The sequence below is a fragment of the Myotis brandtii genome, unplaced genomic scaffold (genome assembly GCF_000412655.1).
Source record: "Myotis brandtii unplaced genomic scaffold, ASM41265v1 scaffold1171, whole genome shotgun sequence".
Classification (NCBI taxonomy): Eukaryota; Metazoa; Chordata; class Mammalia; order Chiroptera; family Vespertilionidae; genus Myotis; species Myotis brandtii.
In genome coordinates this window covers 1,235,822-1,248,709 of record NW_005354055.1, presented here as the reverse complement: position 1 = coordinate 1,248,709, position 12,888 = coordinate 1,235,822, and the positions used below count along the sequence as shown (strand labels likewise).

At 43.2% G+C, this 12,888-nt stretch overlaps 1 protein-coding gene across 4 annotated transcripts in view; it reads left to right on the top strand.

The window, feature by feature from the left end:
* Window positions 1-11,030, top strand: part of GABRR1 (gamma-aminobutyric acid (GABA) A receptor, rho 1) — a 15,312-nt gene extending 4,282 nt beyond the window's left edge. For all 4 annotated transcript variants that reach the window (XM_014530110.1, XM_005858397.2, XM_014530125.1 and 1 more), the window contains 7 exons: window positions 545-612; window positions 1,508-1,731; window positions 4,045-4,127; window positions 4,539-4,679; window positions 6,643-6,795; window positions 8,436-8,632; window positions 9,543-11,030. In XM_014530110.1, coding sequence (XP_014385596.1) covers window positions 545-612; window positions 1,508-1,731; window positions 4,045-4,127; window positions 4,539-4,679; window positions 6,643-6,795; window positions 8,436-8,632; window positions 9,543-9,836 — 1,160 coding nt within the window. In that variant the 3' untranslated portion in view covers window positions 9,837-11,030. The remainder of the gene's footprint in view (window positions 1-544; window positions 613-1,507; window positions 1,732-4,044; window positions 4,128-4,538; window positions 4,680-6,642; window positions 6,796-8,435; window positions 8,633-9,542) is intronic.
* Window positions 11,031-12,888: the final 1,858 nt, after the last annotated feature.

Here is a 12,888-nt window from a genome sequence, read left to right as displayed (position 1 = left end):
CCATCACGGGGCCAAGATGCAGATCTGTGGGCTTGGCAAATCATCTGAGTATGACTTTGGTTCTGGGTGTCTATTTATTAAGCAATGCCTTTCCCACGGCCTGACAGAGGCATTGGCTTCCACGATGAAAGAGGGTGCAGAATCAGGAGGAAGATATAAAAAATAAAGTGGATGACCTCATGCTAAGGAGTAACTCCTCAGGCCAGACCTGGTTCTGATCAGCTTTGACCTCGGTCTTCATTGTAGCTTTACAGGAGCATGTGTAGCCAACCAGGGATGTGGTATATTAACGTCCTTGTTTCAGAATCACCTGGATGATTAAGACCAATATATATTTTTAGACTTTTGCTGGAATATTCCAGGGAGCCAGCCCATGATTCCATTCTTTGATCTCTGGTTTGACTTCAGCGTGGCATGTGGGAACACCAGACCTTGAAATCTGACATACACTGAGGTTCCAGGGGGAATGCTCCTTATGCCTAAATTTTTCATAGTAAAAGTTTAAGTTAAAAGACTAAATGCTCTTGCCATTCCCTGTCCGCAGGTCCGGCCATTCCTGTTGGCGTGGATGTGCAGGTGGAAAGCTTGGACAGCATCTCAGAAGTCGATATGGTAAGTGCTTCTCTTTCCGGCCAAGGGAATCCACGCAGGGCCGGTGCTGGCCAGAGCTCTGCCCTGGCGGTGGGCATTCCCACACTCATGGTACAGATGGCTCAGGGAGAGTAAGACACTTACCAAAAGCCACCCACGTGGTATGAAGCAGAGCCAGATGACAGAGTTGATCTTCGTCCTCCTGGGCCCGGCTCCTGGCATCAGGAAGTGTTCTCTGGGCAAAGGCTCTCGAACATAAACAGCAGGGCCCAAGGCTGCCGCTGCCAAGTGGCCAGGCACCTCCCACTGCTGCGGATTCTGTCTGGCTGCGGAAATGCAGAAGCAGAGTGTCCCTTTTGTCATCTTTGGGTTTAGATTTAAAACATGGAACAGTCTAGAACTTCTTGACTTACAGAACTTTTGAGGGCCTTATCTTAGTTTGGGTCCCCCAAGAAGCAGACCTGAGACAGCATTTTAGCACAAGGCGTTTATTTGGGAGGTGATTCCAGGAAACATGAGAAGAGAGTGGGAAGGTGAGACAGGGAAGGGAATGGAGCGAAAAGGGCAGTGCCATCAAATCGCTTACTATTGGGGGGTGAAACACCGTCCCATTGGGGTACTCTGGGAGTCAGCACGGAGCACACTTCAGGGTTGTCCCAACTGAGTGTCCAGGGCGCTGGGGCACTTATCCATCCCCCTCAGCCCCCAACCCCACTCTCCGGTTGAGAGCTGCTTCCAGAGGCATTTAGTCTCCTGCTTGCCCTGTGTGTGCCCCCGGGAGCCTCTGGCAGCAGCAGCGGGGCACAGTGCTGGCAGCTCAGTTTCACTCCCAGATGGCTCCACAGGGGTAGAGAATGCCTTGCTGACAACCAGTGGGTTCAGTGTGTGGGGTTCCCCTCTCTGCCCTCTGCCCCAGGACTTCACCATGACCCTCTACCTGAGGCACTATTGGAAGGACGAGAGGCTGTCCTTCCCCAGCACCAACAACCTCAGCATGACGTTTGACGGGCGGCTGGTGAAGAAGATCTGGGTCCCCGACATGTTCTTTGTGCACTCCAAGCGCTCCTTCATCCACGACACCACCACGGAGAACGTCATGCTGCGGGTCCAGCCCGACGGGACAGTGCTCTACAGCCTCAGGTGAGGCCCGGCTCCGTCCTCCCTCTGGGCCCTTTTGCCTGCGGAGTTGGTGTGTTTATACCTCGAGCTTGGGAAGAAAAGCAAGCAATTTGTCTAAAACAAGAAAGTCATTGGTTCTACAACAGGTACTTTGCTTTTGGAATAAAAATAGCTGGCTTTTAACTCTTCAGGAGCTGTCAACTTTTCAACATCAAGAAAAATGAACTCTTATACACAAGTAAAGAGTTACTCAGTCTTGAAAATACACTTGGGGAAATTCCTCAAGCTGATAGTTATGACTTATGTTCTACCCTGTCTGTTACATTGCAATGGAAAACCTTTACTATAATAAAAGTTTTATTTTTCTAGTGGGAGTCAGAGAAATAAATAATGCATTCTTTTCAATGACTCCCCTCCTGCAGCTCTCTGGTCCCCTTAAACCCCCTTTTTTTGCATGTAATGGTGATAGCCATAATACACTGTTAGGTTTAATCTGCTTTCTTCAGACACTTTCTTAAGTCTAAACAGTCAGCAAAGCAATAAATCAAGCCCTGATTTGCAGAATTTGCCAGTTTCTGTAGTGTGAATATGCCCATCCTGGCTGATTTCAAGCTATCTGATGTCACTGAATGCAGTGTTGGGAAGAAATGGGTGGTAGCTCATCTTTAGATAGTATTTCCATCATATAAATACAGTATAGTAGATGTAGGTAACTTCAGGAGTATAGATAATAGAAAATAATTCAGAAGTGATGAGTTTTGAATATTTATTACGTTTATTTTTAGTGCTTAACTTATTTAATTTTAAATTTATATAATTTATTTTTAATAATGGCTATGTTTAACAACCAGCTTGCAAACCTCCTGAAAATGCAGCTATTGGCTCTCATGAGCCGGTAGATGTCTGATTCAACACATCATTGGATGTGACAGCATGAGGCAGAACAGAGGGAACAAGAGAAGGGAAGACCTGTGTGTTCAGAATCAAAGTTGTCAGTGAGCCTCCTTGTGCCTAAAAACAGATGATTTGATGCTTTTATTGCAAATAAAATCATGAGTTTGTTTGATTTAAAAGGGGAAAAAAGAGGCCTAAGTTTCTAAACACTATCATTTTGAGATTTATTTGGGGAAAAACATAGAGTAGCTGGATATTGTCAACTCTGTCAGCAAAAGGTTAACTCCTAAAATATGTTCTAATATACCATCTTCCAACTTCATCTTTTCATTGATTAATTAACAGAATACATTTCTATTAAGAGCATGTTGGGTGCCAGGGAGTTGTTGGGAAGAGTTAAGAGTATGAGGACCGGAATGTGGGTGGGTGCATCCTGACTTGATGCTTCTCCACTTGTAACCCACACACTGAACAAGCACAGTCTGTGGTGTAATCTAACCCATGTCTGTTTTTCTACTTCTATGTAGCCAATTTTCTGTTATTGAAGAAAAAATAGTATGTTGAATACCAGCCATATTAGTCATGTCCTGCCATAAGATGGGAGAGCTTTCTTCTATGACTGATGATCTACTTGTTTATTCTTTGATTCAGAAGCCTGTTTTCCTGTGTAATTATAGAACAAAACCATTAGATGCTTGCATGTTGGTACACTAAGATCTCTCAGTGTTTTTCCATTATATAGTCTCCATGGGCTTATGCACTAAAAACATCTATATTCATTAGTAGACATTATTATCAATATAAAAATATGAACACTGTAAAAAAAAGTGCTGCATTTGGCAACTGGCATTAAGGGTTCATTAATATTACTTCTGAAACATAGTACACAAATATAATATCAATATAATCAATATCAACATATTGAATATCAACATATTGATATCAATATGATCAATAAAAGAACAGAAGAACTTGAATTTATCTCAAACCAGAGGAACAATACAGGCATACCTCGGAGATATTGCAGGTTCAATTCTAGACCACTGCAATAAAGCGAGTCATAATCTTTTTGCTGCTGGGGGGTCTTGCCTTCAGTTTGTAAAAAGACACATCTGTGAATCACAATAAAGTAAAGTACAATAAAATGAGGTATGCCTGCATATCACAGTTATATTGACTGAGACCATTGCTTCTTTAAAATGCATGAACGTGATAGGAGTTAGCAGAGGCATTCTGTTTGCCTCACACCGACACCGGGGTTAAACTTAAACACTTAAGAGTATGCTGAGGAGGGTATCACTCATAAACTGCTCCATCTAAGTCCTGATGCATTGCTTAGGAATTATAAGAAGGAGGCCGTTTCTGTTTGTTTTTGCATTTTGCATTGTGCACTTGTAGTTTGCATCCTCTGAGAACCCGGACGTTTCTTCTTGTTTTCAGGGTTACAGTGACCGCCATGTGCAATATGGACTTCAGCCGATTTCCCCTGGACACACAAACCTGCTCGCTTGAAATTGAAAGCTGTGAGTAGCCTTGTGCCAGATGTTAGCATGCAGCTCCTAAGTAGTTCTGACAGGAGCAGCGGGAGGCCTACAGAACAGGGATGTGTTCTGCTCCTGTCTCTTTCTGGGTCTTTTCCTTATCACTGAGAGTGGTAAAGGCATTTGCCACCAATGATGCACCCCTACACTTGGAAAGAAGAAAGGGCTAAATTGCCCTGGTTTTGAAGGCTGAAAACCATATGCAATTCTGCCATTATTTAACCACTTGTGATCTACAGAAACAGCGATTTCATTTGGTTTAATTGAATAGATGGCAGGCTGAATTGCATGGTGAACGCTTTTGCAGGAATTAGGAGCTCTATGCCACAGACCTGCACAGACAGGCGTGTCTTCCCACCGCCACATGCCGCATGCTCTCTCCCATCTTTTCAGATGCTTATACAGAAGATGACCTGATGCTGTACTGGAAAAAAGGCAATGACTCATTAAAGACAGATGAGCGGATCTCACTCTCCCAGTTCCTCATTCAAGAATTCCACACCACCACTAAGCTGGCCTTCTACAGCAGCACAGGTGGGCGTAGGGTGGGCTGAGGGTCTGGCGAGCGCTAGCCTGACTGGGATGGGCCATCCTCTATTTTAAAAAAGGGTTTGAACTGGCTGCCAAGTGAGTAGAACCTGTGCCACTCGAATTAGACACCAAAGAAGGGAAAGCTAAATCAGGTCAGGGGGTGGTGAGCATTGGGTGGAGGTGATTTTTTGACGTCAACAAAGCATCAGAAGTGAGAACCTAGAAAACATCAGTAATGACCGTTTAGCATCAGGCAGCTCACCCTGATATGATTACCAAACCCCCTGTTCTCTGCAGGCAAGAAGCAGTCCAATTTCAGGTCTGTCATTTTCCATTCACATTCTCTCTGCTTCAGCCAGGCCCTCTACGGGGCTCCAGTCTTAAGGGATCTTCTCTTACTGTGCTGCTTGCACAGCTCCTTCTGTGACATTCTTGTGAGCCTCAGTGCAAGAACTACTGGTCATTTCCCTGTGGGCAATTTGTTTTTTGAACCAAGGTTCTGGGCAGGCTTGCCGCCTCCTGTTGCCTGAGGGTATGCTCTGTGGTCTTCCCTCTGGAATCTGAAGTTAACAGCTGAGGTCCCCTCTTTCCAGCCCTTGCCTCTTTCTTGACGAGTCACCTTTCAGGATGATTTTGCTAGGATCTCTATGCAGTTTCCATTGCTAACACATAGCATGATTGACTGCAGAGGGAAGTGCAACCTTGTAAGTCTTTCTGATGTAAACATAGGGCAACCTTTTACTTCCAACGTATGGCAATCTAGCACATCTTATCTTCTTTACGTATCACCCATGAATCTTGGTTCCTCAGGGGCTCCCCATCCATTGAACCTTTAGCATTGTGAGATTCCCTTTTGTCTTAGCCTGTTTGGGCTGCTCTAACAAATACCACAGATTGGGTGGCTGGCTCCTAAATAACAGAAATTGTTTCTTACGGTTCTGGGACCTGGGAAGTCCAAGATCAAAGTGCTGGCAGATTCGGTGTCTGATGAGAGCCCACCTCCTAGTTCATGGACAGCCCCCTTCTCGTTGTGTCCTCACAGACTCTCTGTGGTCTCGTGTAAGGGCACTAATCCCATTCATGAGGGCTCCACCTTCGTAACCTCATCACCTCCCAAAGGTCCCTCCTCACCAAACCATCACATTGGGCATTAGGTTTCAACATATGGATTTCAGGGGTGGGGTGGGGACACAAACATTCAGTCCACAGAACCTCTACAATCACTTTCAGAAACTGTTATAATTATAAACATTGCATTAAACTTGCCAATTGGATGCCAAGTTTTCCAATTAATGTTGCCAAGTCCCCATTTTATTTCCAGTCCTTGTCATCTTGAGCTTATCTTGCCTTTTCCTTTCATTGTTCTCCATTCCTCTCAACTCCTCCATGCATATTTTTCCCTTGTAAAGACCACAAAGTCCAAGCTGAAGCGTGACTGGACCTGTGATTGTTCACTCTGTTCCTAAACGCGATGCTGTGTTTAGCTTGATGTTTTAACTTAAAACACATTTTCCTCCATAAAACCATCCAAACGGGGTTGTTTAAATCCGTGCCTCTCCAACTTTAATGTGTGTGTGAATCACATGGGGAGTGTTATTAAGAGAAAATTCTGATTCAGTAGATCTGGGGTGGGGATCGAGAGTCTACACTTCTAAGCTCTTAGGTGATGGTGATGCTGTTGGGTCCTGTTCATCGTGTGAGTAACAAGAGCCTCAAATGACCTTCTCAAGGGGTTCCCTTTGTGTATAGAACAGGGGTCAAAGATTTCTTGAGATGGAATCATCCGTGTGGTATGGGTAACATATAATCACTCCGTTCCATGGTTTTTCTCACCTCCACTTTGTAAAGGTATGGCCAGGCTCCAGTGGAGTGTCTAAGACATTGATGATTCCCTGAATAAAATTTGATTTATGAAGGAGCTGAATAGCTATGGTGTGTGCTGTATTTTCTTCCTTGTGTCCCCCAGGCTGGTACAACCGTCTGTACATTAACTTCACGTTGTGTCGCCACATCTTCTTTTTCTTGCTCCAAACTTATTTCCCTGCCACCCTGATGGTCATGCTGTCCTGGGTGTCCTTCTGGATCGACCGCAGAGCTGTGCCTGCCAGAGTCCCCTTAGGTAAGGAATATTTCAAGTGCACATTCCAAGCATCTGAAAATACAAATAATGCCTTCCAGATAAAACCCTTCATTTCAAAGTGGTCCTACTAGTAGACCACTATTTGGTGTTAAAACTTGAACACACTGCAAGGTCTTTATTCACAGGTAAAGTACCATTATTAAAAATCCAGGCAGAAAAATTGTTTTCAGGTCCCCTCTCCCTCCCCCCGCCCACCCCCCGGTGCCCATGCAAACGTTCCAACTTCAGTCCTGTCTGAGCCTCATTTTGGGATGGGTGATCTCGGTCTGTGGGTGCTCTCTCTGTCCACTTGCAAAAGATCACACTCTATAACAGGTTTTCTCAAAAGTGGCCCAAGGAATCTTTGTGACAGAATCTCCAAGGGACATTTTTAAAAAGAAGAATCCTGCATATCATCTATATGTACAGAATGAGAATCCAGAGAGAGGACCAGGAACCTGCATTTTGAACAAGTTCTCCCACTAATTCTTATGCGTACTCAAGTCTGAGAACCCCTATTCTATGAACATTCCATTTATAGCAATTTGCCACCAACGCTCTTCCCCATTTTAAATATTGCACTGGCTAGCCCTAGCCAGTGTGGTTCAGCTGGTTGGGCGTAGTCCATGCACCAAAAGGTTGCTGGTTCCATTTCTGGTCAGGGCACGTGCCCGGGTTGTGGGCTTGATCCCTGGTAGGGGGCGTGCAGGAGGCAGCAATTGTTGTCTCTCACCTTGATGTCTTTCTCTCTCTCTCCCTCTCCCTTCTTATCCCTCTAAAAATCAATAAAATTATTTAAAATAATAAATAAATAAATATTGCATCTACTCAATCACACACTATTATTGCTCACATAGTTCAGTGGCTTCAAGGGAGAGGGTGACCCACCAGGTTTTAGTGAAACTGGGTTGGAGCTGGCCCTTAAGATGACCCCAATCCCCTGTGATTTAGTGTTTGCAAGCAAATGTTCTGAGCTTAATTTGAAATCCCGAGCAAATTTCCACTGACAGATGCCCTGGCCTTTAACAGTTGTTCTGTTGCTTAAACAGTTACTGTGCGAAAAAATATATATACATTCTAATTTTAAATACCTGTCTCCTTTAAATGAGGTTACCATCATCATCTTTGATAAAATGGACATTGCTGACTAGGGCCCGGGGGGGGGGGGGGGGGGGTTGTCTGCCAGAGGTGTCTTGATAGTTGATGATACAGGCCTGGAACTATAAGACGAGACCACAGCAACAAGGACACAAATAGTCAAATAAACCCAAGTACTTGTTTCCTTCTTTAGAGAAGTAGTTACAAGAAACGTTTATGTAATTTTTCTTTTAACAATTGAATGGAAATAAATGTCTTGCTGCCAAAATGTCTGGGGTTCTTAGCAACAGGAGAAGGTGATGCAGGTGCTATGAAGAGTAAGCAGGTATACAAAGTGTGGGAGGGTGATCTTGAGGGAGGAGGAACTGGAGTGCTTCATAAAGGCTCAATCTTGAAGGATGAGTAAGTGTTTGTTAGACAGAGGGGCAGGGATGTAGACATTCAAGGCCGAAGGATCAGGAGGGACAAAGAACAGAGGTGTGAAGCCCTCTGGTATGCTGGGTGGAAGACAAGCAGGTGCTTATTTCTCACTCTGTTTGCAGGTATCACCACAGTGCTGACCATGTCCACCATCATCACGGGCGTGAACGCCTCCATGCCCCGCGTCTCCTACGTCAAGGCCGTGGACATCTACCTCTGGGTCAGCTTTGTGTTCGTGTTCCTCTCGGTGCTGGAGTACGCGGCCGTCAACTACCTGACCACCGTGCAGGAGCGGAAGGAGCGGAAGCTGCGGGAGAAGGTGACTTTCCCATGAGCTGAAGTGTCTGCTCAGGCATGTAGCCTGGTCTAGCTCTGGACCTCGGACCTTGGGCAGGTCAGACGTCCTCTGTACAATGGGGCTGACACGCCTTCTTCCACCTGCTTGATGGGGTTGGAAGCTACCATGTTGAAGCAGTGTGCAATTCACTCTGGGCTACATCCCTCATTCATTCAAACACTTAACTTAGCACCTACCATATACCAGGAGCTGCTAAGCCAAGTTAACTAAGACGTTGGTCCCTTTAATTTTGGTGGTGTTCATAGTGATGAAAATAAAGGACAATTTAGCATGGTGGGACAAATTATTTAATGGCATAGAGGTGTAATTAAAGAAGCTTCCAGAGAAGCACATACGCTATTCTAAGGAATCTCTCTTCATACGTGATCTCAAACACCTCACATCATTTTCCAGGTTATTTTCCCTTCCACCTGATTTTTCTTTCTTCCTCCTGCCTGCGGCTCAGTGGTTATCTCTTACAGAAAACTCTAACTATATAGTAGCAAACTATTGCCACGATGCCACGCTTTTCAAATTCCTCCTCCCACTCCTCTCTGTCTCTGAGGAGTGTTATCTGTAAACATTTGTATCCCGGCTGCTAGCAGTTAATGGTCTGGTGGAGAATAGGGCGGCTCTCTGGCCATGAACATTCTTCTTGGTCTCTGGTACGACATGAAGTTTCCTAAGAGTTGATTTGTAGACTTTAAACAAATAACCCGCTATTTTAGAATGTTTACTGTGCCACCACCATTATTTTCCCACCTCCCACCCCAACTGGGAATAAAAGAAACTAGAAAAAGGCCACCCTCTCCACTATGCAGTTTCTCCTAAGAAGGGCTTCTGAGAGAGGAAGCTGAGCTCACATCCCAACGTGTGTTTGGTGTGTTCACAGCTTCCCTGCACCTGTGGACTACCTCAGCCACGCGCTGTCATGCTGGATAGCAGCTATAGCGACGTGGAGGTGAATGACCTGGGCAACTACACGCCAGAGAATGGCGAGAAGCCAGACAGGATGATGGTGCAGCTCACGCTGGCCTCTGAGAGGAGCTCCCCCCAGAGGAAAAGTCGGAGGAACAGCTACGTGAGCATGAGGATCGACACCCACGCCATCGATAAATACTCCAGGATCATCTTTCCAGCAGCGTACATCTTATTCAACTTAATATACTGGTCAATTTTCTCATAGATGCCTGTAATTCTGTAAATTTCATTCTTTTGTGTGTGCTACAGAAATATCTGTATGATAAAAAGTAAGGTTATGAAAAAAAAGGTTCCCAGTACCTACCCTTGTCCAAAACTACCTTGACAAGAGACTTCCTGGTTTAATTTGCACTTATGAACCATCTATTGTACACACAGAATGATTCTAGGTGCTGCATAAATACAATACCCATAGCAACTGAAGATAGTTGTTACTGGAATCTCCTGGGAATACACTGACAGGCTTGTGGGCACACTGTAGTTCAACCTCTTTTAGACCCTAAACGCTTATTCACAGGAATGATTTCCTTTATGTTACATTCTTTGGACGAGGTGCACTTGGACTACATCTGAAGTTCATTTGTATGAAACATGCATGCACCTACAAGTCCCCACTTTGACCAAAATTCATGCTTCAGTTTATAGCCTACTGCCTATTTTTAGTGTATTGCCTCATGTTTATTTCACTACAAGGCAATAATGATATTCCTATTTGCATTTACATCTTGTGGATCATCAAGTTTCACCTCTTCATGAGAAAAGCTCTTTTTATGGTGCAATTGCTTTGATTTTGGTAGGTATTTCCCTGGTCGGGATACTTTGAGGATAAGGGGCATGCATGGCATTTTGTCAGTTTTGTGGTAGCGATAACTAGTGTTTAAGTGTTTCCTGTCTTATAATTACTGCTTCATGTATCTCTACCGTGGAGCATGTCCTAGTTCAAAGTCCTTCCTTGGGAATATCTTTACTGAGGAACTTGGGAATAGACTGATTTTTCCCGTATAAACACTTGAAGAAAATGCATAGTTTGGGACTACCTGTAACTTATTAGGATGAGAAACACTCACATGGTTTCCGAAGAGAAAAAGAACAGCAAAAAGCAAAGTGAATGGGAAGGCATCACTGGACATCTGCATTCAGACTCAATGAATACCAGCATTTTCTCCGAACCAGAAAACAATGGCCACTAATGTCAGGGCATGGGACAAAGGAGAGGGTTCTAATTTGATGTATCATTTAAAACAAATAGTTACTAATATATATCGATAGGATCAACCCCCATCAAACTTATCCAAACAGCATTTGTTTGAAACTCACTTTAATAAAGTGAATGCTATACATAATAATGTAATTTTCATTCCAAGTTAATTTGACTAATCATTTATACTAAATAATATTGTATTTTTCATATACAGGAAGGACTATATACTTTATTCCCATCTGGAAAAAAAACCCCAGCCCTGGCCTATGTTACTCAGTGGTTAGAGTGTCGGCCCATGCACCAAAGGGCCTTGGGTTCGATTCCTGGTCAAGGGCAGGTACCTGGGTTGTAGATTCGATCCTCAGCCCAGTAGGGACATATGTGGGAGGCAACCAATTGATATGTCTCTCTCATATCATTGTTTCTCTCCCTTCCTTCCACTCTCTAAATATAAATGGAAAAAGCCTCAGGTAAGGATTAACAAAAACCATACACAAAACATACTTGCACAAATCCTAAGGCAATTTTCCCTAATAAGAGCTCATCAAAAAAAGTTTTTTGACACTTGGGTAAATAAACTTAAAGAGATATAAAAAAATAGTTAATTGTTAACTATAATATTAAATTTTATTTTTAAAACATTACTTTTTTATGCTCATTTTATGAAACAATTTCAATCAAACGCTTCACAGATATCTTTGCCAAGGGCTTCTTCCTTATAACCAAGACCACCTTAAATTATCTAGCTGCTAGATTCTAGCAGATTTCCAGGGTACATCATCTGAACATCCATCTGCCTAGTTTGGGAAATTTCACCATTTGAACCAGCATATAGGATGCTGTACTAGTCTGCGGGAGCTACTATAGCAAAGTACCATAGAGTGGGTTTGTCATGTGAAACCTACTCACCCATATTGGGAAGGTCCAATACTTTGAGCAGTAAATTTGTGAATGGAGCTCCTTGAAGAGCTCTGTGATTGCTCTTCTCTGTAGGCCACACGCTGTAGTGGGAACTGCAGGGACCCAACTGGAAAGCCTGAATGCAGTGGCAGCCATTGGATCCTGGGTGGCAGGGGCCACGCGGTGGCACTCAGTGGCCAGAGTTTGCCACAATGGACAGCAGAGTCACAGCAGCAATCAGGATAGTCGAACGCACACAGATCTATGGCTTTCGTTTGTTACGCATAGTGTTCTCAGAAATGAAATAGAAAGCCTGCTAAATTCTTTTGTGATCTGTATGAGCATAAAAGTTCTAGGTCAAATGAACAAACATCTAACTCAAATAACAAAAACAGTGTCACAGCCCTTAATAAACTCTCAGATTTGAGCCTACTTATAGCCTCAGAAGCCTTGAATGAAGGGAGGGCTGGGATACCTTGACCTGATATTTTTTTCTAGTTTATATTTTCAGGTTGTAAGACTATGAAAACATCAGTTTTTAAGCAAAAGGACTTAATTGCTCTTTAAAATTCTCATTATATGAATAATGTAACATTTATAATTTAAAAGCACACCAACATCATGTGATAACAATGTATTAATGATCATAAAATAGTATATTTGGGTGATTATGTTTTATCTTATATTTGCATAATGGTGTGATGTTGGAAAAAAACACATGACAATCACTATTAGAAAACATTTATTAACATTCTACTTTTTAAAACATACTCTAATACGTATTAAAATGTTTTTTAAAACTACTGTCATGTGATGGTAGTAGACAGTGATTGCTTACTTGAAAATATTAACATCATACATATCAAAATGCGCCATCCTCATCTATAAAATTAGATTACAAAATACGTAGAGTATGTTGAAACTAGAAAACAGTCTGAAAATTATAAGAGGCAAGCTAAATATTAGCTATCCCCAATCTTATTATATGATACATAGCAACTTAGTTATTCATAGTACCACATGATTGTTTTACACATGCCTCCTATTCAGGCCTGCTTTTAAAATTAAGTCACTACATGGAGGGCTTGAGGGAGGAGTAAGGGAGAGAGATCGCCCGGCCAGTGTGGCTCAGTGGTTGAGTGTCGACCTATGAGCC